This window comes from Dendronephthya gigantea, unplaced genomic scaffold, assembly GCF_004324835.1.
Source record: "Dendronephthya gigantea isolate DGI-Jeju-01 unplaced genomic scaffold, DenGig_1.0 000032F, whole genome shotgun sequence".
Classification (NCBI taxonomy): Eukaryota; Metazoa; Cnidaria; class Anthozoa; order Malacalcyonacea; family Nephtheidae; genus Dendronephthya; species Dendronephthya gigantea.
The window spans coordinates 190,621-215,609 of NW_021163042.1; the positions used below are offsets into that span (position 1 = coordinate 190,621).

Sequence of the window (24,989 nt, forward strand, 5' to 3'; positions counted from 1 at the left end):
GAAGAATTGCCTTGTTTCCATTTAGCCGCGAGTGGCGTGAATATGTCAAGGCGGGAGTGCAAGATTAAAAAAATCTTGTTCCCCTGCCTTAGCTTTTTGTACTGATTGGGCGAAAAAAAAACTGTGCAATGGCATATCCGAATCGGCTGAACGGTTATGCCCTTTGATGTCACATTCGTTTATTTCTGGAGTACAAAATCTTGGCTTCCTCTACACACGCAATGTCCACGATAATTATCGCGGATTGCATGATTTTTGAAATGCGCATTGGTGTTCAGCATTCATAAACGGATACAGGACACAATTCGTGAAATCATGCATGGAATACATGCATATAGTGTTTTCAACCATGATTTTTCTAAGCTTTGAGCCCGGCCAAGGGGAAAAGAGGCCTCTGCCTGATAATACGCTACACGTCTAGCCTGCATGCAACTTTACACGTCTATAGCCTGCATGTAACGTAAATGTAGCTACGTTTTGTCTACGAACGCTGCAGCTACCGCGTCGCCCGCAAAAAGTTAATCCGGCCTTGTGCGGAGATGATGCACGCGCTCAGTCCGTACGCTTTTCTTCAATAACAATCATTTTGTCCATACAATCGTAAAATTTTAAGATCGATATTCTAAAAAGGTGACATTACATGACAAAATGTAGAGTTGAGAAACGGTAGTTACATAAAGTATCATATAGGACTATGATTTATATATGAAATAGAAAATATATAGTAAAGGTGTACTTTATGTTTAAATTTTCATTTTCTTCATTGTCGTGGGCAAGATACGGTCTTGTCTCGCACGATCGAGTTGGCACAGCATTGCTGGGTGTTCAATGAATAATAATCTTGATCGCAGCATTCGTAACGGGGGATTATGTTATGAACTGTACCGCAACAGCAAATTTGGTTTGCAGGATTGTAACCTCTTTCACGGCACAAAGGCCCTGCAAGGCGTAATATGTGTATGTAGATAGTATTGCTATCGATTGTATGTGATTACGATCAAGATACGATATTTTATCGTGATTATGTTAGATGACAGAGATAATAGTAGAATAAGAAACATAAATGGCTGCTACATACCTCTCACTTCAAACATAACCGCACATGTCAGATCAAACTGATTGTTCATATTGTACGTATATATTAACGCATGTTGACCAATGGAAAAGGGCTGTCCCGACCTGATCACCTCAGGTGCTATGGTATCTCGTATTGCTTCCGAACACGTGGGTTTGGGCACATTCCAGGACACGGTAGTGGTGGTTTCACCAGGAACAACGTTAAAGGTTTTCGGAACAGGCAGTGGACAACCACATTCTACAGAGAATTGAATTGCACAAATTAGTAAAAGTTTGATAAATTGAATAATATAAAAAAGGATACGTGCATGGTCCATTCCTAAATTAAAAGATTAAAATGGGGTAGTGTCGGTAGTGTCGCAGCTCCTCGCAAGAATGATTTTCATTGGCTGAACTTTACAATGCATTTCTGTTTCAACCAATAGCATAGCTTCGTTCTTTAGAAAGCATAGAAAAGCATTATCCAATTGGACGAAAGCTTCCGAGAGCTGCGACATGTCCAAAATAAGTCTGCAGCGTACCTCTCAAATTATGAGAAATTTAACATCAGCTATAACGAGAGATAAAACTGACAAACCTTTAACTTCAAAACGTATTGTACACGTGACATCAATTCGGCTGGGGGTTGAGTACACGTACGTTATTCTATACACACCAGGTGCGAAACTCTGGCCAGATCGTTCGTTTGGTGAAGTTTTTAATCTTCCGCCGCATGTGGGACGTGGCATTGCCCAGACGACATTTGTATTACGATCACCCTGTTTGATGTACTTTGTACCGATATTCACCTCTGGACATTTGCATGCTAAAGAAATGAAAACACGTCGTGTTGAAAGGAATATTTTAACCTAAAAAGAGTTTGTATGGACACGCATGCAAAAGTTTATAGTGCATAGACCGAAAGTTCGGTACGCAGATCTACGATTATCATTTTGAAGGATGTTAATTAATGAAGAGTGTTCGAAATGCGAAGAAAACGTTAGAAGATCGTAAGAAATCGTTTTCGTTTTTGACAACTTTAGATGTCTCAGGAGTAGAATTGCATTGCAAGTTGCAAGGAAAATTGCATAGTGTAACAGCGCCTTGAGTGTATGTATGTTGCGCAGGGTGTAATGACTGTAATGGGAAACGACATGCATGCAACTGCAAATTAGGCCAGCAATTGTACACGTTTCACGTTTGATTCCACGAGTTTGTTTTCAAGTTAGTAAGCAGTGGCGACTGTACTTACGAGGTCCAAAGCAGGATTCGCCTAATTTTCGCAGTGTATACCCCGGACAACATCTTTGTGTGGACTTTGAGAAATAAATAGTGCCACAGCATTGAAAATTGGGGTTTTTTTTGTATATCTTGCCACAACAACATTCTTCCAGCGTTGTCAAATAAGCCTTGCCACCACAAAAGTTTTGCCCTTCAAAAACATTTGAAGAAAATTGATTTGACAAAAAGGAAATTCAGTTATGGTTAGCCAACACTGCATGTGAGCCTAATTACTCGAGCAGTTACAAAAAATGCAAGTTTGATTTGTCTATATTCCAAGTTAAAACTGTTTCTATATGGTCGGCGTCTGGAAACCAGGTTTATGTCGGTGTTGCAAATTTGAAATAAAACCATTAAATTTTAGCGTATGATAACCATCAGAACTAGCTGTAGTGAAAATTGTCTATAATGGTATGTATCATTTTTAGCGGCTGTGCTAACAACTTGCGTCCTTAGGCAATCATATATACCCTAATACAGCCAAGATTACTATGCACTATCATGAGGGGTCATTAATTCGTTAACTCTAACAATTGCTCGATCTAGCGTACGTAGAGCAGGCTTTACCTCAAATAGCTTCCCTGCGCAACAACATAAGCCCAGCTGACGTTGACTGGTTTTCATATATAACTAATATATATTCGTATGTTTTTTTTGGCGGCAAAACCTCGCAGAATGTCAGGCTCTATCAGGAACTATATACAGGCTCTGGATTTTTGAGAACCTGGAGGAACGATTGAACTTTAAACCGCAGGTGTGCGTATTGGATTAGTATATAAACATGCAGTGTTCGAATGTGTGTTCGAATAATTTTGAAGCATTTTCGTAAAACAAACCTTTAACTTCAAAAACAATGTCGCACTGGACGTCAGAAAAACTTCTCCCGTCAGTCACGCTTTTCACACTATATAAATACACGATTTCCTGTCGACCAATAGAAAACTCGTTTCCAGATGAGACATCTGGTTTGTATAGGGTGTTCTTTAGTTCAGTTTTCAAACCTTCTGGGCACTCGGGCTCTGGTATTTCCCAGAATACATCTCGTGTTAATCTGTCTGGATTAACGCGTAAATCGCCAAGGTCACGTGCTGGACATTTGCAATCTATAGAAAAAGGGAATGTTGTTGAGTCTAATCAATGCCTTTGAAAGACCCTGATGAGACCAGCCCATATTGTAGGCCTTTATTGCCAAGTTCACTCAAAGCTTTGAGTTTTTAGAAATAAGACAGCAAGTAATATTTTGAATCAATTCCATAATCAGTCTCAAACAATCAGCGTCAGAATTTCAACAGGAGTTTGTTGTTTTCTTTTTCGATGCTGCTGCGTTGCTCTGACTATTATATAAGGGCCATTTTAGACGTTGAACTTTTCATGAGCCAAATCTATTGCAAATAAACTTAAGCAAGGCCTAAGCTACGAAAGTAGATGACAATAACTTATTAAATCCTATTAATCCTACTAGTCATTCCTATGCATCTTACTTTCCGCTGGCTGGAATACTTGACAGGAACTGGCAACAAGTCGTTCTATTTCCGTATGAATGCTTTCGAAAGAGGCCATCACCGCGTCACCAGGGGTAGACAGTTTTTCAAGTGTATCCATATTGACATTCCCAACCCCCAAGCCAACTACAATTATTCCTCTGTCCTTTATAATCCTCGCTTGTTCGATGGCTTTTCTTCTCACGTCGGTAATACCGTGAGGTTCCCCATCCGTCAGCAACAGGATTACGTCATCATATTGTGGTCGGTAGTTCAATGGACTTCGTTGCGAAAAAATCTAAGGAAAAATGAAAGTTGGGGTTCAGGTTGGAATGTTTCATTTCGAGGCTTTTCTTTCAGTTTTGTAATAAACTTTTCCAAGATGACATTTTCAAAGATATCTGACATATATCGCTCCAGTGATCTTCTATAGCTATGCGTTATATATGCATGAATATTGAATGAGGCAAAATCTTCAAAATGCGAGGTAATTCTGTTATCAACCGGTTAGCCTTTGAATTTCTTTCTTTGCAGGGGCCAAGAGTTTGAATCAGTTGTCTGTAACTCTAATATAAACGTGGAAGATCTGTATTTGCCATTGACACATATGTCGTTAATTAGTTCATCCAGTCAGGACCTTTTTGACATGGGGCCCCTCCCAACCCCTCCTTCGGCCCCTACCGATGGCTAGTAAAGTACCCCAAAGTAAAGGTTCCTTTAAATGTAAATATTAGCACAACGACCATATTGAAAAACAGCAATGGTATACACTCTCAAAAAACCTTTCTCCATCGAGATGGATTCGTGATCAGCAAAAGTCCCTCCAAAATAAAAAAATCAAGCCATTTATAGCTAGACTCAAAAAATACAGAAAATATTTGGCCGGAGCCCTAGACCCTCTTCCATCAACTTTTGCATTTTTTAATAACCAATTTTTATGGACGGTGTATCGATCAGCGGCTATCCAAAACCGAGAGTATACAAACCTTACGTCCGACTTGTTGAAATCCATAATCAGTTCTTGTATGAGGACCTCTGACTCTTTCCCAGTTAATCCTATCAACGGTTTTATTGTATTGCGGACCGTAGCCTTTCTCAAAAGGGAGAAGTAGCTTGGTCATCTTCTTTGAACTGAATGCATAGATCGCAATGTGAGTCCCATCTGGTGAAACGTTTAACTCTGGTATACTCCCGAATTTTTTCAGAAACGGTTTAACTTTTTTCCTAAAGTTATCCGGACCAATTGAAAATGAAGTGTCAAGAAGTACAAGGATGTCTATTGTACACTTGGTGCCTGTAACAGAGAAGTAATTTCTCATAAAACTTTCAAACATGTAAGAGAACTTCGTATATATCAGAACTATCCGATAATCTGAATGCCTCAGTACAGTGGCGAGCGTCGAACTCACGTGTGCATAAAACTGAAAGAGTTACCTGTTTTGCGTGAACACAACGAAAAAAAAAGCCATGTAATTTTTTGTACTATATATTATAGGGGTGGACAAAACCGATACCTTTAACACTAGTTTGCCACGAATTTGGTCTATGCCTCATTTCCATGCCTGCATGTACCGCTATACTGCTAATCTCCTGGAAATACGCGCGTTTAATTGAAAATACGATTCTTATTAAAAAAGGCTTGAGGTTCTCCGTTAGTAAGCTGGTACAATAACGCCCACTTATATACACTCGTCACTTGCGTCTCGTGGAAGATGAGTTAGTTTAACCAACTGGAGTTTCGAGATTCAAAAATTGCACGATTTGTTTTTGTAAATTTCTGTTTTTCTAATTTCTAACACACGACATGACATCCGTTGTTTTTGTCTTAGCTTACCTAATGCGAGCAAAATATTTTGGTGAAAATATTCAACTGCCATTAGGTTAAAAATAAACAATCAAGTCTTTTTTTTAGATGGCTGAGCTCGATTAATCTGGTGAGTTCGACGAGTTTGTTCATGTTGGCTTTTGCACGCCCTGTTTATTCGTCCATGGATATATTACACCGAAGCATAGCATTCGATCGATAGCGTTGCTTATAAATCTATCTCTATACCACTTATAGTATCAGGCTATAGGCAGGTCATATAAATATAATATAAATCAAAATCAAGAGAGCACACTGGTTCGCGCCCAACGGAGAAAGTGTTTAGCGGATTCCTTGGAAGTCGGGCACACCTCTTTATGGACTATAGCCCTATTTACCTCTTTTTTTAACAAACTGTTCTTTTCTATTCATGCATGCGGTGATTCAATGAATTTTGAATGATACCCATGTCGTATTCAAACTTTAGGACCAAGTATTACGCCTTGTCTAGGTTTATGAGGGTGGCAATTTCTCTCACATTAGCGTCCTATTATTTTCTACGTATACAAATTGATTAGGTTGCCTGCATATTGAGAATTGAGAACGTTTTAGCATGTAAATTTTCAGACTTTATATATATAAATTAGTTTTGCACAGCTTTGGTTTCTTGGCTAAAATGTTTCAACTGTACATGCATACTAAAATAATAACTGGCTACTTCAAGCTAGGTATTTCACTGGTGAGTTCTTGAAGTTAAGTTTATATTCAAAGTCACAAAAGAGATATTGATATGAAAAATCTATAACAATAAAACACACCTCGCTCTTTCCTTTGAGCATTAGTCAGTACTGCCAGGAAACAGAGAATTGCAAGGACAATCAGGGACCAAAGACAGCGTCCTTTCCTTGACATTATGAGATCGCTGATCTTAGATAGAAAAAGCAGTAAATACAGTACAGAGTTCCTAACGTAACAACAACAAGCCACAAACTAAACGATCACTTACCCATGCACTGTCATTTCTGCGGCCAAAATGTGGGGAAATATTCAAAACATTTCAAAATATTTTTCGATATTTTGACTGCCGGGTTACTCGGAAGCCTCCTCAAATGTGTTTGTATTTTCCTAAAATTTGCTTAAAAAAACAAATTGCTAGAAGAAGTCAAAACAATTTTTAATACTTTGGCTAAGATGTGACCGAATGACGCGCATTGTTCTTAAGTTATAATCACGCACAAATCACCACGGTCTACCGTCTATGTACGAATTCTTTTTCAGTGACAGTATACTCGACATTAGTTTTTTTTCGACGATAGAATAAGGAGAAGGCGATAAATGTATATACGCTTTACCAGAATGCAAGCGGAAGGAATTTGTCAATAAAAGTGAATGAATCTTTTTAATTTTATCAGTGCATTTTGATAGGATAAAAAACGAGGTTATTTCCTTTGTTGTGTTTAAATTTCACGTCGTTTCGTGTTTTCCCGTCATATTTTCCAGTCACGCATTCTGGAAAAACCTGCATCATCATCATAATCATCTACATCATCATCTGCATTTTCGACCGCAAACTATTCACTGAGATGAAAGGAGTATCAAGGTAATTAACTCCTAATGGGCGAGTTAAATGAGACTCCGAAATAAGGGTCGATGAAAATATGCACAGCTGTGTGTATGACAAAATATCCACTTCGACAACCACACTCCTTGAGAGTTAAGTATTCAAGAACAATTATATATCCGAATATATTCCGAGTGGAATTCTGTGTTGAGATTTTGACCCCGCCACAACCTGCGCCGCGTTGATTTCAGTGCAAGGCAGCGACAACAAAAATAAAACATTCCGCACCAGGGCGGTTTATCAAAGAATACCGACTAGAAGATATATACGTCTGATTTTAAAAATATTTGGAAAAATATATTTACAAACATCAAAATACCGCGGCCATTACCCTCTTGACTCAACAACTCTTATCAACAGGAAACCGATACTCGAAAATCATCTGCATTTGTTCTCGAAAAAGATCAGTTTGCGTCATGGACATTGCATGTGCTTTGTAGGTTGAAAACAAGATTATATTTAGAAACACTAGGACAGCCAGTTTATTTTTCATACTTTACTTTATCGTGCAGCGTAAAAGAAGTGATTGTAAAAGTAATTTAAATTTTAAAAATTGATCTGTTGTTGCTACTGAGCTGTATAATTGTAAAAGTCTGGAAGCAAATTTAGTTATACTAACAGAAACTGATAGAACTTATAAATATGATAATTTTCACGGCAGTTTTCGAACCCTTCGATAGCTCAGTTGGCAGAGCGGGGGACTGTAGAGGAACTCCAAAGTGATCCCTAGGTCGCTGGTTCAAATCCGGCTCGAAGGAAACAATTTTGATCCAATCTAAATATTCTTTTAATACATTCTAAATAATAGTTTTCTTGGTTGCCGTCTAAATACACCTCGCAGCTACATTTTCCCTGAAATATTGCTTTAGAATTACTTCGCCGAAAACAGCACTAACCCGCACGCAGGCAGTCAACTCGTTCAAGGTCCAACCCAGCCTTCTGATTAGGCCCTAGTAAAATCGCGGGCTTCGGATTGATTGGACCTAGACTAAGCGACTAGCGATATACAATTTTAGAAATACACATGCTTCGCTTTTCAATACAAGCCATTTCATATAATACTGTTGCCTTCCTGATAATATAGATTCTATATGTATTTTTACGAAGTACACTTTTGTACACTCCCATACAAATAAAAATGGAAATAGAATGTAGCCGTGCAAATGTGATAATTTTGCACCTATTTATAATATGGCTTAGTGCAAGCCCTGTGTACTATTTCTACACTGTTACTCGGTTTTGTCGGTAGGAAGCCTGGGGGCCAATAATATATACAAAGGGGACCTTTATTTCAAAAAATCTCTGAAAGGCATTTCCTTCGGATCTCTCAAGCTCAATGGCGGATCAAGGTATAGGCCGAGGCTTAATTTCAACTAATGTTCAAAGTTGTCAGGTTTCTCTCAGTGAAAAGAAAAACAAAAAAAGGTCCGTTCTGGTTCCAAGTTTTGTTGACTAAACATACTTTCGCCCACTTGCAAATGAGTGGGGTTATTCCACCTCCCAACACCCCTACTATGCAGAGTTGCAAAAAAAGTTCAACCTTCCTCCGGTAGGATTTCAAGTTTTGCCAAACCTTCCTCAAAATGACGTAACGTCACCGAGTCAAGTGGCAACAAGCATAAAGAAATATTTGTTTTTTTGGTACAAGCATATGTTCAATTAGAGTGTTCAAATTTGAACCTTCCTCACAGACCTCATTCAAAGCAAACCTTCCTCCGGGTGCCACCCGCGTACCCGCAGCTTTTTTACAACTTGCTACTATGCGCTGCCGGGCTGTTCTAAACAAACATGTTTGGTGACATCTGCACGGCTATATTCTAGTCATTCAGTTACAACATTTCCCATTTCCCAACAAAGCCCTAATAACTCAATAAATACAAGGACGGTCATGTAGATACAATTCACTACCTACACACATGCATAAAACCTGAATAACAAACCTTACATTAAGTACGAACTTCTTGCCTCGACTAGTTCAATGTTTGGGCTTGCCAGGTCTTTCGACAATTCCAGTGCTTTACTGGGATCGGTAACAAAAACCCTGAATTTCGAATCTTCCTTGCAGTAGCCAACAGATAAAACACACGGTAACCTATATACATACACAAAATATTACTGGCATTAATTTATCAAAGTCTGAAATTGTATAGTCGTTTAGATGGTACCATCAGTGTGCAAGTGTTCAACTTGACGAGAAGTTAGCTCATTAACGACACCGCTGTTGTTGAAATTTCATCTACTATGTAGGATCGAATAAAGTAAAAAAATATTTATATCGGTAGATCTTACTCCATTAGCTTTTCCACATTACCACATCGTTTCCTTAATGTTTCCAATGAACAGGCGTTCTGACTAACTTGTGTTCTTGTCGTTTGCAATTGCTTGCGTGCATCTCCCGCGGGCAGACTAAACCAGAAGTTATCCAAATTCTTAAGAACAACAGTCTCTTCTTCCTTAGTTTTCCGAAGATCTGCAACGCAATAACACTACAGTAGTAGTATAACAAGACATGGTAAAGGCTATTCTCATGTATAAATCACCTTCCGCATCAGAAGTAACATTCGCCAGATTCTCTCCTGGCATCTCAGTTGGGATGCTATCTTCTGAAGACCATGAACTCCAGTTACTACTAGAGTTTGAGCTTGAGCTGGAATCGTCAGAGTCGGAGGACTATATATGAATAATAAAAACAGAATGACTGTATATCATTAACCTAAAATACTGACGTTATAATGCAGATATTCCTCATCCTGTTTACACTCATTTTCTCGCAAATTTATCTAAACAATTGACCAATTTCCTGTAGGTGCAAAATATTGTGCTATCAGAAAGGACGTTTACAGTTTGGTGTAATATTTTTTATTTGTAAACTTCTCCATGGACATCTTTCCTATTTATTATAAGCAATTTTTAAACTGCCAGTTAAAATTTCATATAATTTCATATCCAACTTTTGCCCGATCATTCCCTTATCTGTACCTGTTTAAAAAGCAGTCACTCTGTCAAAGTCCTACGTTTTTATTTTAACATTTCACCTCTGCAGGTAATGTTTATTAGAGAGCACCGCCAAATGATAATATATCAACTTTTGAAACAAATCATGCGCAGTGATTAATTGATAAAGAAGAAAATTAGAAAATTTATTAGAGAAAAGAGACACTGGCAGTCATAAGACTGAATTATGTGTCTTTTACATACAAATATATACAATAATTTAAAATACATAATAAAATAAGGAACAATATATATTTGCAACTTATTAGACCTTTTTAGTCAAGGTCACAATTATGTGTTCTTTAGATTAGATATATACAATAATTTAAAATTGAAAAACAATACATACAGTAGGAGGCAAAAGTTTGAGTCCAGTCGTTGTAGCATTCCAGTATTAAATCCTGGCAGCGTATTCGAGATAAGACATGCGTGCTAGTGTTTCAGTACTGTAAACTATATTAATTGCACACTGTTTTGGTCCTAATGATCTAAATTATAACAAAATAAAGTTCTCATTCCTTTACACTGCCCAAGATGGGTGGGAGAAAGGGCATAGTGATGGTGCACAAGGACAAATAGTTGCATTAAGTATTGAAGGATTCTTTCCTCGTAAGATCGCAGAAAAAGTGAAATTAAAAAGGTGGTATGCAACTAACCTTGGAGAGGTTCGAAGAAACTAAATCCTACTCAAGCAAACTTTTAGCTGCTTTGGTCATGCTCGGTTTGGCAATATTGAAAGATTTAATAGGATCCTAATTAAAGAAAAGTATCATCCAATTCTTCAAGGACATGGAATTTCATCTGGCACAAAGATGATCGCACGTCTAACTACATGATAATCACCCTAAGCACAAGCACATCTTCTATGTGCCAGAAATCTTTTAGAAGCAAACTCATTCTGGTGATCTCGTTGTCATGGCTTTCCACCTCATATTCCAGATCTAAAACCTATGGAGCACTTGTAGAACCGTTTTAACCGGAAGAGGGCGAGGCACAGACCCGCCAGCCAGGCTGACTTGAGGCAAGTGGTCAACGAATGCTGGCAAGGTTTTGAACGTGTGACATTAAAAAACCTATGGAATCTATGCGAGCAAGAATAAAGATCATTTCAAGAGCAAAAAAGAGGGAACTAAGCAATGACATGTAAATGCATGTTTGCACATTAAAATACGTAAAAATGAATATCATAACATCTCATAGCTGTTGTACAGCATGTATTTTTCTGTTTACTTATTTACTTTTTTCTAGTTCACTTATCGGTAAAGTTTTCTGTAGAATATTAATATATGCTGCTAAAACAATGAAATACAGTCACTGGACTCAAACTTTTGCCTCCTACTGTATATACAACTTGTTATCTCAGAAAACCAAATAAGTTAAACATATACGCGAAATGTAGGCCAAATTTTCGTTGAAAGGGATATAGCAATTAAAGTGTATATAGAATTAAATAGAGTTTAAGGCGTTCAAAAAATTCCTGACCCTAATATGTTCGCAACAACTTTTTAACGCCAATTACAGGCACGGATGACGCATGCAAATATATGGAGACGGTTTATTGCGGTGTTATTTTCAATAAGTAATAAAGTTCACTCACAGCAGATGGGCTGTTTTCAGGACTCTTTTCAATCCATTGTCTTTTTGATGTTCGGTAATCATCTTTATTTTTTATTTCATCTGGAGCCTTAACATAGTATACGTGTAATGAATTATGATTATTGAGCTAGGAAGTGAATCATATATAATATATGCAAAAAACTTACAGACAATCTTCGCTTTTTTGATAATCGTTGAGATGCCAATGACTCATCCTTGGTCTGGAAGGCCTTGTTCTAATGTCAAAAAAAGATGTATTATAGCCAAACCGAGGGTAATTTTGAGAGCTATTTACCTAGGCTTCTTTAGGGAGTATTAACTTGGTGAAAGGCGCAATCATTTGACTGGCATGTGCAGCATACATATGCCGAATGCAAAAAAACTTTCCTATTTACAGTACCTCTGTTATATCCCAACCTATCTATTGTTTCCCTCTTTCCTTTCGAACTGAACTATTCGCACATTTTTCACGAAAATTACGGTTTTCTCCTGAAACGTTTGGAATCTCTGAGATACATGTATACTTGCGAAAAGTACCGTTACACCTTAAACAGTACCTTGTCTTCGTTCTGCTCTCTTCTTTTCATATCTTTTAGTGTAAAGCACGCGTAGTTTTGATGAGTTCTGAATAGCCAAAAATAATATACACATATACTCGTTGTGGAAAAGGTTGCCCACGGCAATTTGCATTAAAAAAAAAAATAAAAATAATATGATGTATTGATGAATACTAAATAAACATGGCTTATCTTACGTACGGTTTTTATACTTTTTTTACGTTTAGTATACGACCATGATATATGCTGGCTAGCTAGCCTACCTCACTGACACAGAGACACAGACATGCATGGTCATAGACAATAAAGTATATCTGTGTTTTTTGACCAATAAAACGTTTGAGACAACTTTCGCCAGTTTGGTAGCCAGTGAACAAAAAGATATGGCAAAAAAACGCTAAACAGGTGGTCGGAAAATTAGGAAAAACACAACTAAAATATCTTTATTGTTATTTGTGACCTCATTGATTTGAGGTCACATTGGCATATGTTTTTAATGGAGTCCTGTCAAACAGGAAAAGACATATAAGAGTACAATGTCAACTACCAATCAATGAAAAACAATTTTGGATTTATGTAGAAAAAGTGGAGGGAGGCAATGACAAAAAAGGGCTCTTTCTAGGATCATCCCTGACACAGTACAGTATATATGTGAAAAGAGCAATGTAGATGTAATTTAGTTTCTAGAAATAATTAATTTCTCCAAGGCGAAGGCTAAGGGCATGTTGTAAACAAATGACAGATGTCAGGCAATTATTTTCTAGAAAAACAACCTAGATTTTGTCGCTGTTACTAGTTGATATAAAGGGTTATTATTCATTGTAGATGTGTACAACATAGATATACATATCATGTAGATGGCCTTGTATTTTTTAAGCTGTGATCTATTTTGGAAAAACTGGTATTAAAATCAATTTTTATATAATAATGCAGCGTTTTATTGGTGAAACCACCATATAAAAAGCGATAATAACATGTATGTGTGATTATTGATGATAATAACACATGTGCGATTTTGTGTTTGATCCACCAATCAGGAAGCTGGTATATGCATCCTGGCGATATAATAAAAACAAAAATACATGGATACTTGGAGATATGGAATATATTTCTGATGTTGAAAATGATATCTCACTATGCTGCACTCTCTATTTATCACTGTTTCAATAAGGTAAGAATACTGCATATTTATACTGCTTTTTGGGACTCATTCAATTTGCTTGTGTGTAGTGCCCAATTTTCTTGATAAATGGTGTCATAAGATAACTGATCCCAGCTGAAAAGTGAATATTAAGCAATTTAACCTGTATGACTTGTGTTTGGGAAGGGGCAACATGCATTTATTAAATCTCTGCTAGAAATTTGTTGACTTTATAATTGGGGTTCTTTGATAATAATTTGTGTTTCTGTACAAAAAAATTGTAACATTTTTTTACGACATAATATATGTGTTGTTGATTAGAATATCTAATGTGGCTATTATTTAAAAATCAAAATGAAAACAAGTTAAAACTTATATATTTGTGAGTTCTGACATTGATGACTGAAATGTTAAATAGTTCAATATGGTGGCGTAAACCCACCATTGTTTGGAACAGAAAATGTATTGAATTGCTATAAGGGAAAAATTTCGAGTGCTTTTATTGCTCATGGTCATACACATTATATAAGTTAAATATATAACAATAGATATAACTCAAATATATAACTCCTCAAGGCTCAAGCGACAAACATTACTCGACTGTTGGGCCTATATGAAAACTAGGGCTGGGAAATAAATATATATGCATGATGACAACAGGGCATTAAGATCTTCGATTTTTGTGAATCAGGCTAGAATATTATTTATAACTTATAATAATTGCATTGTAAATAGTATTTTGTATAATTTCCTTTGTATAATTTCCTTCTAATTTCTATATATACCTTGTGGATTTTCGTCCTTTACTTCAAGAACACACGGATCATCCTGCCTCTTCGACCACTATTAAGTAGATTGTATAAATGGTCGCAGGTGTTCTGGTGAAATATTTCCATTAAATCATTTTTTTTACTCTAAAAGGGGTGATGAGGCCCTAAAAGAGTGTAAGATAAACCGCTAAACACACGATCTTCGCGAGCATATTTTTAATATTCATGGTCACGTGTGGGTGCAGCTCACGTGCGGATATATATACTGTATATATATTCACCCGTGAGAAATATATACTTGAGAAGGGTTAGCCCAGCAAATATTCGATACCAAAAGCGGGCTGTATATAAATTGAATTACTTATTTGCATTTTCAGCCCCTCGAATCGTCCTTTGTTTTGACGCCCCTGATATCTATACATACATATCTTAAATGATCTGTCACGTGTCTCATAAGCACGCACGTGTTTTGAATTGCAACCACATCACGTGGAAGGTTCAGATAAAGTCCACACTCTTTTAAAGCTCAAGCCTCGTGTACACTAGTAACACTACACTCGATTTATTGGCACGGCACGGCTAAAATAGGTACCCGTACCCATTTCATCTGTGCTCGGCCTTTGTTTTGGTAGCCTGAACACTAATAAAATTGGGTACGGGTACCAATTTTAGCCGTGCCGTGCCAATAAATTGACGGCAGTGTAAACGGAGCTTCAGACTGCTCAGATGTGATATACTTGAAACTACTATCGACTTTATTCATATATAGTTCTTTCGTAAAGCTGAATGAATTATCCATGACAACATCGCAACGTCGCCCGGCATGCTGAAGTCGAATCAAATTAGTATGGAAAATGAAGTTATAAAAGTCAACTTTTGATTAAGTGCGTGGTTTTCCTTCATTAAAATTGACTTCGATCGCATTCGAAATATTTTTCTTTAGTAGCTACATACTGATTAAGCCTGGTTCACACTTGTCCTTGGTGCGCAAAATGCTTTGTCTATCATAAAGTAATACAATGGATCCCCGATTCTTAAAAGCTAGTGTGAACCAGGCCTTAATTATAAAGCTTATAAAAGCGGGGGATGTAGACAAAATGTTTTTTGATGTATTGTTGTGACTTTATAGGATCGGCCTAAAATGGGGCAAACGATAAAGCCCTACAGGGACTATCAATACTCATCAAATGCATCATCACAACATCGGCATTCCTGATATAATTTAAGTTATAATTTAACGTTAATATAATCGACTATTCAAAACCAATATTTTATAAAAAATAATTTGAAACAATTTAGTACAATTCGTTTGTATAAATACGCCATTTTCAGCGTTCTCAATTTTTATTTGACGGGCTTATTCGCTGCGTTTAAACGAGATCACCTTCGCCAGAAATAGAACGAAGTTTGTCTGCAACATTGGTACGATTCTCTGTTTGAAATCGCTTCAAAAGTCGCGAAGCCAAGGAAGTTGTCTCTCGAGAGTCTGGTGTGTGAGAGAAGGAAGTCAAACACGTCTGCAAGTTCGGTTTAACTTCGCCAATAGCTCTTTTTTTAATCACATCCTCGTATTCAATCGACAATTCTTGCCTTCTCACGTCATTCGTTGGTTTATTACTCGGTTGCTGCAGACTATCACAGTAGACTTCGTCTTCAAAATTCGATGATAAACCTTTATTTAACACCGTGTTTGAATCGAAAGAAATATCATTTTCACCAACCCTTCGGCTACGGCTGCTTAATGGTTTAGAACTTGATTTTGTGGCGCAAATGTGAGACTCACCATGTTGTATAGGGGTTAAATCCTGCAGACTTGCGACAAACGAATCTGTTAGTAAATCGTCAATATCTCCAATGACAAGGTCAGCTCCTATCGTTTGGTCTATCGTGATATCTACCAGATTGAGCGATGTCATTTCATTTTCACTCGGAGAGTGAAAACCGTCTTCACGAAAACCGTTGCGTATAGGACTACCGACTATGTTATATGAAATATTTTTGCAACTGACTCCCTCTGCATCAATTTGATCCATTTCACCAGCAACAGCATCAGCCTGTTCATCAGAAATTATACAAACAAAATCAGCGGGAATCTTGGCTTCTTTAACTCCTTTCACTTTGCAATCCAAAATTTGAAGTTCTCTATCCGTGCCATACTCCTTATATTGTGAAGGTTGAGTATAATTGGTCATTGGAACAATTAGCGACGTATCCTCATCAACCTCGTAATAAGTACAAACTATTTCAGGTTTAATCTGCCTATCCTCTGCCGTGGAGCTGTTGTCGTAAGTCTTTCCAGATAGATCACCGCATTCATCGTCACAAAGTACTACCCTCGGAGCTGTGTCTTCAAGGTTTATGTTATGGATTTTGTTCATCAAATTATCAAGATGTTCTGGTTCATCAGCTGTAGTTTTATTTTTCTGGCTCTTTTTCGTTTTTCCTAAATGGGGGAAGAAAACATTTCCTGATCGTGAACTGCACGCACAGGATTAGTTTTTCTGCCATGCGTGATGAGGAAAACCGGATTTGAAAAATTAAGTTTCGAACGACTATGAAGCATAATAAATCTTTCATATAGAATTTATAAACGACTTCTCAGAAATACACTTACCTTTGCTCTTTTTGGCGGTTAGTTCGGTCTCAAATCTTTCAACAAGCACTGGGAATTTGTTGCACATAATCTATGTATAAAACGTTTGCTTTACGTTACTTAAAGCAAATTTACGTTGCTTTAATCATAAACAAACGTTACTTTGTTTATGATTAAAAATCATGCTAAAATCGGTAATAAACTTTTGGTAATGGTAATACGTACTGCACGTTATTTTAGCGAACTAAACAATTTCAACGCGCAATATATACGCCTCTCTTAGAATCTCAGTCGCTATAAAACAGTACGAGTTTTGATATTAAAAATATATACTTCGAAAAAATCTAGATATAACTATAGAGTTGTTCTATAATAAATTTTCGGTAAACTATTTTAACTACACGATTAATACGGGATCCTATACCTCTTTTGTTTTAACAGTAACGAAGGCCTTTGGCCAGACTTTGCCAGTTTCATCTTTCGTGTTCCACTCAATTTCATAGTACTCCTTGCCTTGTCTAACTCTTGGCTTAACGATTCTGAACCGTCATAGCATCAAAACATAGTTTACAGCAATCTTTGCATGACTAATTTAGTAGTTTAGTTACCCTTACCCTTTCCATGAATACAAAGTCACCTGTTTTGGTTTCAATTTCAAAGCAGGGTATATGAAAGCATGCATAAACGTATAATTCAGTTTAAATATTCTATATATTCATGTTGACAATACTGTAGTATTTTTCCTTCGTTTTTAGAAAATTCATGAAAAAGGTATAAGGAACGGGGCAGTTGTTATATATATGCATAGGTACATATGTGTAACATGAACAAAAGGCAATGTAACCAAACTGTCTTGTGTTAACGCAAACAGCTACGTTACCTTGTTGGGGAAAATAGAAGATCTCGAGTAGGGTTCATATGTGCTAGTTGCCAGTCAGTCACGAGAATCAGTATCTTTAAAAATAAATTGACATTCTTTTATAAATAGCTCCGTAAGCACAATGTTCAGGATTAAAAATTCAAGGAATATAGTGCATGAGCTAGTTAGTTTGAATATCCTAAAAATTATACGCACATGCAGCAATGTGCCGTACGTAAAACAATAATCACTGACATGGCTGGATCATGCATGCATCTTTTACCATCACGATAGGCTGTGGCATATATTACAGTACGAGGAGGATTACGTGTATAATTTATAAATAATATCTCTACTTTCTAGTACACCTTGAGTCCTTGAAATAGTTACCAAGTACTCGAAAAGGATTTGAAATTGAACAGCAAGTCGACGTCAAAAAAAGTTAAGAATTTTACCCTACCTTTTCTTCAGTATATTCCTTCGGCCACTCCAGTTTTCGGAAAAAGAACTCCTGTAAGAACAAATAAAATTTCGAATTTTATGTTTTGGATTTCTTTTGAATGCACATTTTTCTACAAAAGAAATCAGTCGGGCAGACGGCATTTATCGCATCTTGTTACTCCCTAGAAGTATCTAGTTTGTTATCCAATAATTAAGAGAAACTTGGAAACCCTGCATCAGCTTTTCGAGACACAATTTTGATGTTTATCTCGAATCCTCGATCACGCCCTTTTCCATAGCAAACATTTTATCATTTTTATGTTTCACAAAATATAGTCCAAATACCCCTCCAAGTATTATTGCAATCCAAAAATTTACTGTAGAAGAGTGAGCGACTGGCATCCCGTATGTAGGGAAATATAGATTTCACAATGAAATGTTACCAGTTCACTGAATGTTACTAGTGCCTAGAACTATAATTATGACTGCATATTAAGTACTCTATATTATAAACAATCTACTTATTACCTTAACCCCTTCCAAATCTGGACATTTCCACTCAAAGTTGACATTTGTATTTCCAAGTTTTGGGGAAAGGAATTCTTTTATAACCTTTGTTAAAGTAATACTAAATCAATTTTCACTAATCTTTCAACTTTTTAATCTGTTTTGCAAAGAATTATACTGACTTACAGCCTTATTGGGAAAATCTGGAAGTTTGACAGCTTTCCTACAAAAATGAGATCATTAATATATGGTCAAGATAATTTGATTGCTTAATTAATTATATCGCGGTTATATGTGAGGGCCATGCTATAGAATCACAATGTCAATGTGACTGAACTGACTTTTGACTTAATCATGCAGTGAAAATATAAGGTCTACCGGATTGTCCATGCACCTGAGCCCCTGAGAAGCTCACTCAGAACTCCGCTCGCATCGACAAGACAGGCAAGTATCAGTTACATATATTGAAATTAAAACCAGTTCCAAGCCATGTGACGTCAAAACGAACCTTTTTATAGACACTTCTAAACTTGTTAACTCCGCAGGATGAATGTCAGGCGATGACTTCCACGCATTAAACCTTAATTAACGTGTACAGTACAAAAAGAAAAAGAACATTTTTTGACTGGATAGATATAGCCTATCCTAGTTTCTTCATCAGAAAACTCGTATTTGTTTGTCTGTAGCCATGCAGTGTGCGGATTTTCTGTTTTTCCAAATAAGAATAAATTATGGAAGATATATCTATGACTAAATATTAAGAAATTTATGGCCAGTGGCAGGGTAATTAAATCATAATTAAATGCCAGGTACTGGTCACCAACTAATATATATTCCACTGACATGAAGCCATATATTGCTTTAAAATTATCCATAGAAATCTTACGTCTTCTAAATTGAATTTCATTTCGCATTGCTTTTATTCAACCAATCCAATGTGAACTGACCATGCAGTAGTCCATATAAACTTACTGAATATATAAATATACCTGTCTAACAAGTCAACATCAAGAAGAGAGGTGAATAACTTGACTGCCGTCTCTTTTCCAACCCCCGGGACACCTGCAGGAATGTAGTCGCAACCAAGCAACAAAGCGAGAGCAATCATATTTCTTCGTGTTAACCCTTAATATGATCAAACTAAAAATTGGTTTTTTTTTCTCACATTCATTAGCAATGTCATCCGCTAATTGGTAATCATACTATTCTTAAATATGTATTTAATTGAAGTAATATAAAACATACCCAAATCACTTTCAATTTTTTCCAACCTAAAAACCTGCAACTTATCCGTGGGATTCTAAAACAAAACCAAAATAATTTATAATTACACATTTTAATAGAATATAGATCGAGTGTCAATTAATACATTTTCTGCCAGCCATATGTCTTAATTAAAGACCTATCAATAGCTGGGTTATATAACTAAAATACTATATAATTTCGTATTTGTAACAGATGTCCACCTTGCTAGTAGAAATATTAAAATCCTTATAAACAGCTTTTGCTCCATAAAGAAACACATCTCCATCATCAGTTAAAACACCATCAGCATACTAAAATATAATAATAAAAGTATGCTATCAATGGGGACATTTAAATTGGCTGGGACTTTAATTAAGTGTCATCATTCAGCTAATTGTTACACACATCTTTTTCATTCAACCATGCACACATTGCCTCAGCTTCTCCATCACTTTTGATAAAAGGTATTCCAAGGAATTTCATCATCTCACAGCACTGCAACACAAAAATCTTGACATATATGCTAGAATACAATTCCCAAGGGGTGTTACTGACTATACGTACCATATATACAAGGTAATGAGTACATAGCTATATGCTTGCGCCCAGCAAGATGCTTTTATAATACCCATGTTAATTAGACTAATATTTGAGCCACTATGAGCACCATTAAGGCTGTTTACATGAGCCTGGTTACCACATACAGAGATTCAGAAGTGTGAGATGATTTTAAGGTATTGAAATAAGTCAACTAAATGCCAGGATCATGTTTATAAATATACATTCTCATTTCAATACATCAAGGGCAGCTAGTTCATGCTTTGTTTAATCCTGCAGGATCATGCATGTAAACAGCCTCTAAGCTAGCCTAGCTGCCTGGTCAGACAAGATACCACCTTTTCTCATTGAAGGTAAGATCTTCCCAAGGCAATTATTTAAAATGACACTAGAAATTACACCATACACACATTACAATTAATAGGAGCACAGCCCAGAATCACAGGATATATTCTTGTCAAGGAACCTTTATAGTGTTGCATTTCCCTAGCTGTTCCCATTGTCAGCCTCAATGGTATTTGGTGAGTATATACTATGCATTTTGGCCTGTGGCCAGGACAATGAAAACATAATACAATTATTTATTATACACCTCATTGCATCGCATTGTAAACTTTGATCTGTTCAACTTTCTTAATTTTTGACCACTCTGAGCAACATATCCACCTCGTGCTTGTAACCTTTTCCCAATAGTCTCTCGTTTTATCTCAGGGGGTACACCGTCAACAACAAACACTGGACGAACACCGAGACTTGCCAAGTACATCGTTCGAAAGAAAACATTGCGTAGATATGGCTTCAGCTGATCTTTCAAACCTTTTGTTCCCTGAGCTTCGCATATCCACAGACTTAGATCAATGCATAACGTCTTATCACGAAGTTTTTGAATACTTTCTTCTGTTTTTGACGGTTCTAAAATGCTCCATAAATGATGCACACCCATGTTGCTTTTTGTTTAACCACAACTTCGAATTTCAAAAAGTCCGCCTTTTTGTGTTTCCATTCCATACTGGTTCCATTTTCGTATTCCACAATTTACATTATTTTATTCTTTGTCTTCTTTGTCACGAGATGTCGAGAATCTAGATCACGAGGCGTAAGGCGTTGCATTACTGAACAGGGAGTTGAGACCTTAATTCTTAAATGAATATTTTTTCAACCTTGAATATGAGCTTTGAACTGTTGAAGTTGAACAGAGAATTTTTTTAGAAGTTTGAATGATAAATTTTGGAACTCGACTGGAAGATCTACTCAAGATCATGTGAAAAGTAAACCACGTGACCATATAAATTGTCATTCGACTTCATCGACTTGTACCACGTGACCAATAAATTGTCACTTGAATGCGCAAGGTTATGCAACATTTGTAATTGCAATTTTTTTTGCAAATTTTTCTATATATGAACTTATAAAACCAGAAGTTTATGTTTAACAAACACTAGCGTTAGTGGTTGTTTTATTACGATTTATTTCCTTGCTGGTTTAATGATGTACCGAACTAACCGAAGTATAAACTCTGTGAGCTTGTTCATCGCTATATTGTTGCTGAATGGCTATGAAGCAGCAGGAAAGAATGCCCTTTTTGGTGCAATTGCAGAACCGAAAACGCATTGCAACTGTCAATTAAAAGCCGGTAAGCTAGCTGATCGTATTAGTTTGGACGACATTGCTGTATCGTTTACAGTCACTATAATGGACAGTTCAAATAGCACGTCGATGGGGGTAAATAGACGTTTCGTTTTGGTCAGAAAAATGAGAGCTGAGTTTTTACTGGCACTTCCTGACGACAGTGAAATACTGTCACTAACGACCTTGAAACATTCTGTGCAGTCCTCCAGTGTTAAAATGTACCCAGCGAATGATACAAATTGTTTTAATCGCCTTGACGCGATTTGCAAAGACTTGGTGATAGTAGCAGCATTTTACAAAAACACAGAATTCAATGTAGAACCTGGTAGCCCAGTCTGTTTTCCACCTTTGGAGGGAAAGAATAAGACTGATGATAGTGATGTTGTTCATCGATGCTGTACATGGAAGGAAAATTTAAACAATGGGTTTGTAAACTGTTCACAAGTTATCCATCCTAATGATTGGGTGTCCTATGCCATAATTGCTGTACAAGTTGTCAGTGCTGTACTTTTCTTGATTGCACCTTTGTTATTTAAGTACTTGCCAACTAGAGATAGCCAGATTGTTCGTCGGTCAAGAGTCACTGGACCAAAACGTCTTGGTTATTCAAACTATTTGGCTACACCTGTTGACTCACTTGCTACAAATAGAAAGCTACTCACTCTTGTTGAACCATTATCTTTTGTCACATGTGGTGGAGATGAAGCACAGGCATGTTACTCTAGACTTTGTCGAGTCATTGGACTGTTAATCTTTCCATTGATATTTTGTGCATGTGTTTGGGTGTTTTTAGTCGACAACAATAACACATCGATAAGGAGCAATGTTACTTACTACACAGGCTTGATTGGGTTTCTCAAGCAGCCAGTGGAATATTATGTCTTTGCCATTGTCCTTTTTTGCATTATTGTGCTTAGTGTATTAGTACTTATTCCTGGGCGGTTGTCTGGATTGGGTAGATCTTTGTCCGGTCGGAAAGATGAAAAAACCTTTCTTGGTTTCCCAAAACCCGAGCAGTACCTCAATCATCACACAGGAAAAACAGGTTTTCAGTTTATGCAATCAAATATGGTATTTCACTTGAAGTGCTGTATTGATGCTGGATTCTGGGTTTTTATAATGAAAATCATTTTTGCACCATGTACATGGCTGCTGACATATTGCTGTTGTCCTGGTAGAAGTACTACACCAGAACAATCAGAAACAGTTGACTTTGATCAGGATTATGAAACTCCCAAAATTTGTTTGGTTCTAGGATTTATTCTCCTTCCAGTTATCATGGCCTTGTGGATACCATTTGTTATTTTCTGTCTTGTGGTTTATATAACACCAGTTGGATATGTTGCTTTTCGGATTTGTCGTCTTCTTTATAGTCAGGATATACCTCTCAGCAGTGACTGTTGTGAGCGACTTCCCTCTTGTATTCGAATAGTTCTTGTTTCATTTCTATATTGTATGTTCATATTATTCTGTAGTTCTGTTCTGGGTTCTTATGTATTTTTGACATCAATGTTTGGAGTATTTTTCTACATTCTTGGAAAGATATTTCTTTACACATTAATTGGTCTTGGCTTCAATGTAAAGTTTTTTATTCCCTACACAGTTTCTGCTTTCTTTGTTATTTTCTACATTTGGAGAGCATTTTCTCATTACATTTCTGTTTATGAGAACTTGCGGATTGTTCTTTTTGAGGAATGCGAAAAGTATGAGCAACAGGAGCCAATGAATATCCAGCCAACGTCAAGTGCAAGTGATAGCTCCAGTATGACATCAACCCAAGCTGCAGGGCCAGGATTGTTGCTCTTGGATAATAACTATGCCCCATCAATTCCATTCAATCTCTATGTTGCTGTCTACCGTCGACTCAGACCAAGAGGGAAAACATTCTTCATAATTGTGATGAAACTGCTGTTAACATTAGTTTATCTGTCCATAGCATTTGCAGCCATTATGTCTCTAAATAATGCTGAGGACACATCAACCTATGTACAAGCTGTCTTCCTGTGTGCAACATTTGCTCTTCCTTTGGTATTGTTCCATGGTAATTCATCCCATTCAAAGAAAAGGAGAAAAGATCTTGAGTATCAAGTGAGATTTATTATACACCGATATGTCTCTAAGTTGGGGAGCACTTCTGAACCTATTGATAACACTACAGTTGAGGCTGGGGGAAATGTTGAGTTTGTTCAGCCTGGAAAGAATGACTTGTTTGATATATGATTTTAAGTAAAGATTGATGGCATTGATTCCAAAAACTTTCACCATACTGTTGGATAATTAATATGATTTTGTGTGTGTAACAAGATGATAACATTCGATAATGTTGGATGATTAATATATAAATAAAACGGAAGGCAATTTTATTTTATAGCATTGTAAAGCAGAATTTGAGACCACCTCTGACATTAAGTATAATAAACTGATCCAATTTGTGCTCCAAGCATTCTAATTATTAAACAATGCTAGAAATAAACAACGCGGACATAGGCGTACGGGTGCAACTTTGTTTGAGAGGGCGAAAAAAATCGCCTGAATTTTCCAGATTTACCAGATTTGTAACAATAAACTTGGCAAAGCAGCGGATTTGCTTTCAAGAAAATGTAACAAAAATGGCCAAATAGAGTACCCATATATGATATATATTACAAAATTTGGTTCTAAAAATTTTAGCTCTGTAACTCTTTTTCAGTTTGCCTGAATATCTTGATTCTCGAAATTTTGTTCCGTACGCCTATGAACGCAAATAGAGTATAAACAGTGATCGAATATGTCCAATAGAGTTATTATGTAAGTGCATGATTTGCTTGTAATATTTGACGTTATATACTATATAAAACTGATTCGTTTCGTATATAT

General features: G+C 36.6%; 4 protein-coding genes and 1 non-coding gene across 7 annotated transcripts; 2 read left to right on the plus strand and 3 right to left on the minus strand.

Annotated features, from left to right (window-relative positions):
* Positions 1-601: 601 nt before the first annotated feature.
* LOC114524907 lies at positions 602-7,154 on the minus strand. 2 transcript variants are annotated; one of them, XM_028546129.1, is made up of 9 exons: positions 6,629-7,154; positions 6,441-6,549; positions 4,805-5,112; positions 3,819-4,116; positions 3,174-3,440; positions 2,309-2,488; positions 1,655-1,882; positions 1,079-1,315; positions 602-939 (listed from the first exon to the last, which is right to left on the minus strand). In XM_028546129.1, exons 2-9 carry the CDS (start codon positions 6,532-6,534, stop codon positions 761-763), a joined length of 1,791 nt encoding a protein of 596 aa, XP_028401930.1. In that variant the 5' UTR covers positions 6,535-6,549; positions 6,629-7,154; the 3' UTR covers positions 602-760. The 2 variants fall into 2 exon arrangements, with proteins under 2 accessions (XP_028401930.1, XP_028401931.1); XM_028546130.1 differs by lacking the exon at positions 2,309-2,488 and having other exon boundaries at positions 6,441-7,154.
* A 759-nt stretch (positions 7,155-7,913) lies between these two features.
* Positions 7,914-8,001, plus strand: Trnay-gua. The gene is given in 2 exon segments: positions 7,914-7,950; positions 7,966-8,001. It is a non-coding gene; the product is annotated as a tRNA-Tyr (tRNA).
* Positions 8,002-9,031: 1,030 nt separating this feature from the next.
* LOC114524826 lies at positions 9,032-14,653 on the minus strand. 2 transcript variants are annotated; one of them, XM_028546017.1, is made up of 8 exons: positions 14,317-14,653; positions 12,654-12,787; positions 12,391-12,457; positions 12,001-12,069; positions 11,835-11,921; positions 9,784-9,913; positions 9,533-9,713; positions 9,032-9,335 (listed from the first exon to the last, which is right to left on the minus strand). In XM_028546017.1, the coding sequence occupies exons 2-8, from the start codon at positions 12,686-12,688 to the stop codon at positions 9,185-9,187; spliced, it is 720 nt and encodes a 239-aa protein (XP_028401818.1). In that variant the 5' UTR covers positions 12,689-12,787; positions 14,317-14,653; the 3' UTR covers positions 9,032-9,184. The 2 variants fall into 2 exon arrangements, with proteins under 2 accessions (XP_028401818.1, XP_028401819.1); XM_028546018.1 differs by lacking the exon at positions 12,654-12,787 and having other exon boundaries at positions 14,317-14,649.
* A 505-nt stretch (positions 14,654-15,158) lies between these two features.
* LOC114524928 (flap endonuclease GEN homolog 1-like) lies at positions 15,159-21,505 on the minus strand. The gene is made up of 13 exons (XM_028546158.1): positions 21,097-21,505; positions 20,352-20,441; positions 20,168-20,257; positions 19,947-20,001; positions 19,691-19,826; positions 19,210-19,281; positions 18,888-18,924; positions 18,723-18,806; positions 18,214-18,264; positions 17,775-17,848; positions 17,319-17,433; positions 16,916-16,985; positions 15,159-16,744 (listed from the first exon to the last, which is right to left on the minus strand). Exons 1-13 carry the CDS (start codon positions 21,445-21,447, stop codon positions 15,672-15,674), a joined length of 2,298 nt encoding a protein of 765 aa, XP_028401959.1. The 5' UTR covers positions 21,448-21,505; the 3' UTR covers positions 15,159-15,671.
* A 343-nt stretch (positions 21,506-21,848) lies between these two features.
* Positions 21,849-24,914, plus strand: LOC114524923. The gene has a single exon (XM_028546152.1). It carries the CDS (start codon positions 21,990-21,992, stop codon positions 24,351-24,353), a length of 2,364 nt encoding a protein of 787 aa, XP_028401953.1. The 5' UTR covers positions 21,849-21,989; the 3' UTR covers positions 24,354-24,914.
* Positions 24,915-24,989: the final 75 nt, after the last annotated feature.

What these genes read in the sequence shown, in the direction of transcription:
- LOC114524907 (XM_028546129.1), bottom strand. Translation starts at nt 6,534, where the DNA reads ATGTCAAGGAAAGGACGCTGTCTTTGGTCCCTGATTGTCCTTGCAATT. An exon ending in TTCAACAAGTCGGACGTAAG is followed by an intron (nt 4,117 to 4,804) that starts GTTTGTATACTC and finishes ATTTTTCCTTAG; the next exon opens with ATTTTTTCGCAACGAAGTCC. An exon ending in AGTATTCCAGCCAGCGGAAA is followed by an intron (nt 3,441 to 3,818) that starts GTAAGATGCATA and finishes CTTTTTCTATAG; the next exon opens with ATTGCAAATGTCCAGCACGT.
- LOC114524923 (XM_028546152.1), top strand. Translation starts at nt 21,990, where the DNA reads ATGATGTACCGAACTAACCGAAGTATAAACTCTGTGAGCTTGTTCATC.
- LOC114524928 (XM_028546158.1), bottom strand. Translation starts at nt 21,447, where the DNA reads ATGGGTGTGCATCATTTATGGAGCATTTTAGAACCGTCAAAAACAGAA. An exon ending in TTACAATGCGATGCAATGAG is followed by an intron (nt 20,442 to 21,096) that starts GTGTATAATAAA and finishes TTTGTGTTGCAG; the next exon opens with TGCTGTGAGATGATGAAATT. An exon ending in CTTCTATTTTCCCCAACAAG is followed by an intron (nt 17,434 to 17,774) that starts GTAACGTAGCTG and finishes ATGACGGTTCAG; the next exon opens with AATCGTTAAGCCAAGAGTTA.
- LOC114524826 (XM_028546017.1), bottom strand. Translation starts at nt 12,688, where the DNA reads ATGACCATGCATGTCTGTGTCTCTGTGTCAGTGAG. An exon ending in TGTGTCTCTGTGTCAGTGAG is followed by an intron (nt 12,458 to 12,653) that starts GTAGGCTAGCTA and finishes TTGGCTATTCAG; the next exon opens with AACTCATCAAAACTACGCGT. An exon ending in AATGTGGAAAAGCTAATGGA is followed by an intron (nt 9,336 to 9,532) that starts GTAAGATCTACC and finishes GTATGTATATAG; the next exon opens with GTTACCGTGTGTTTTATCTG.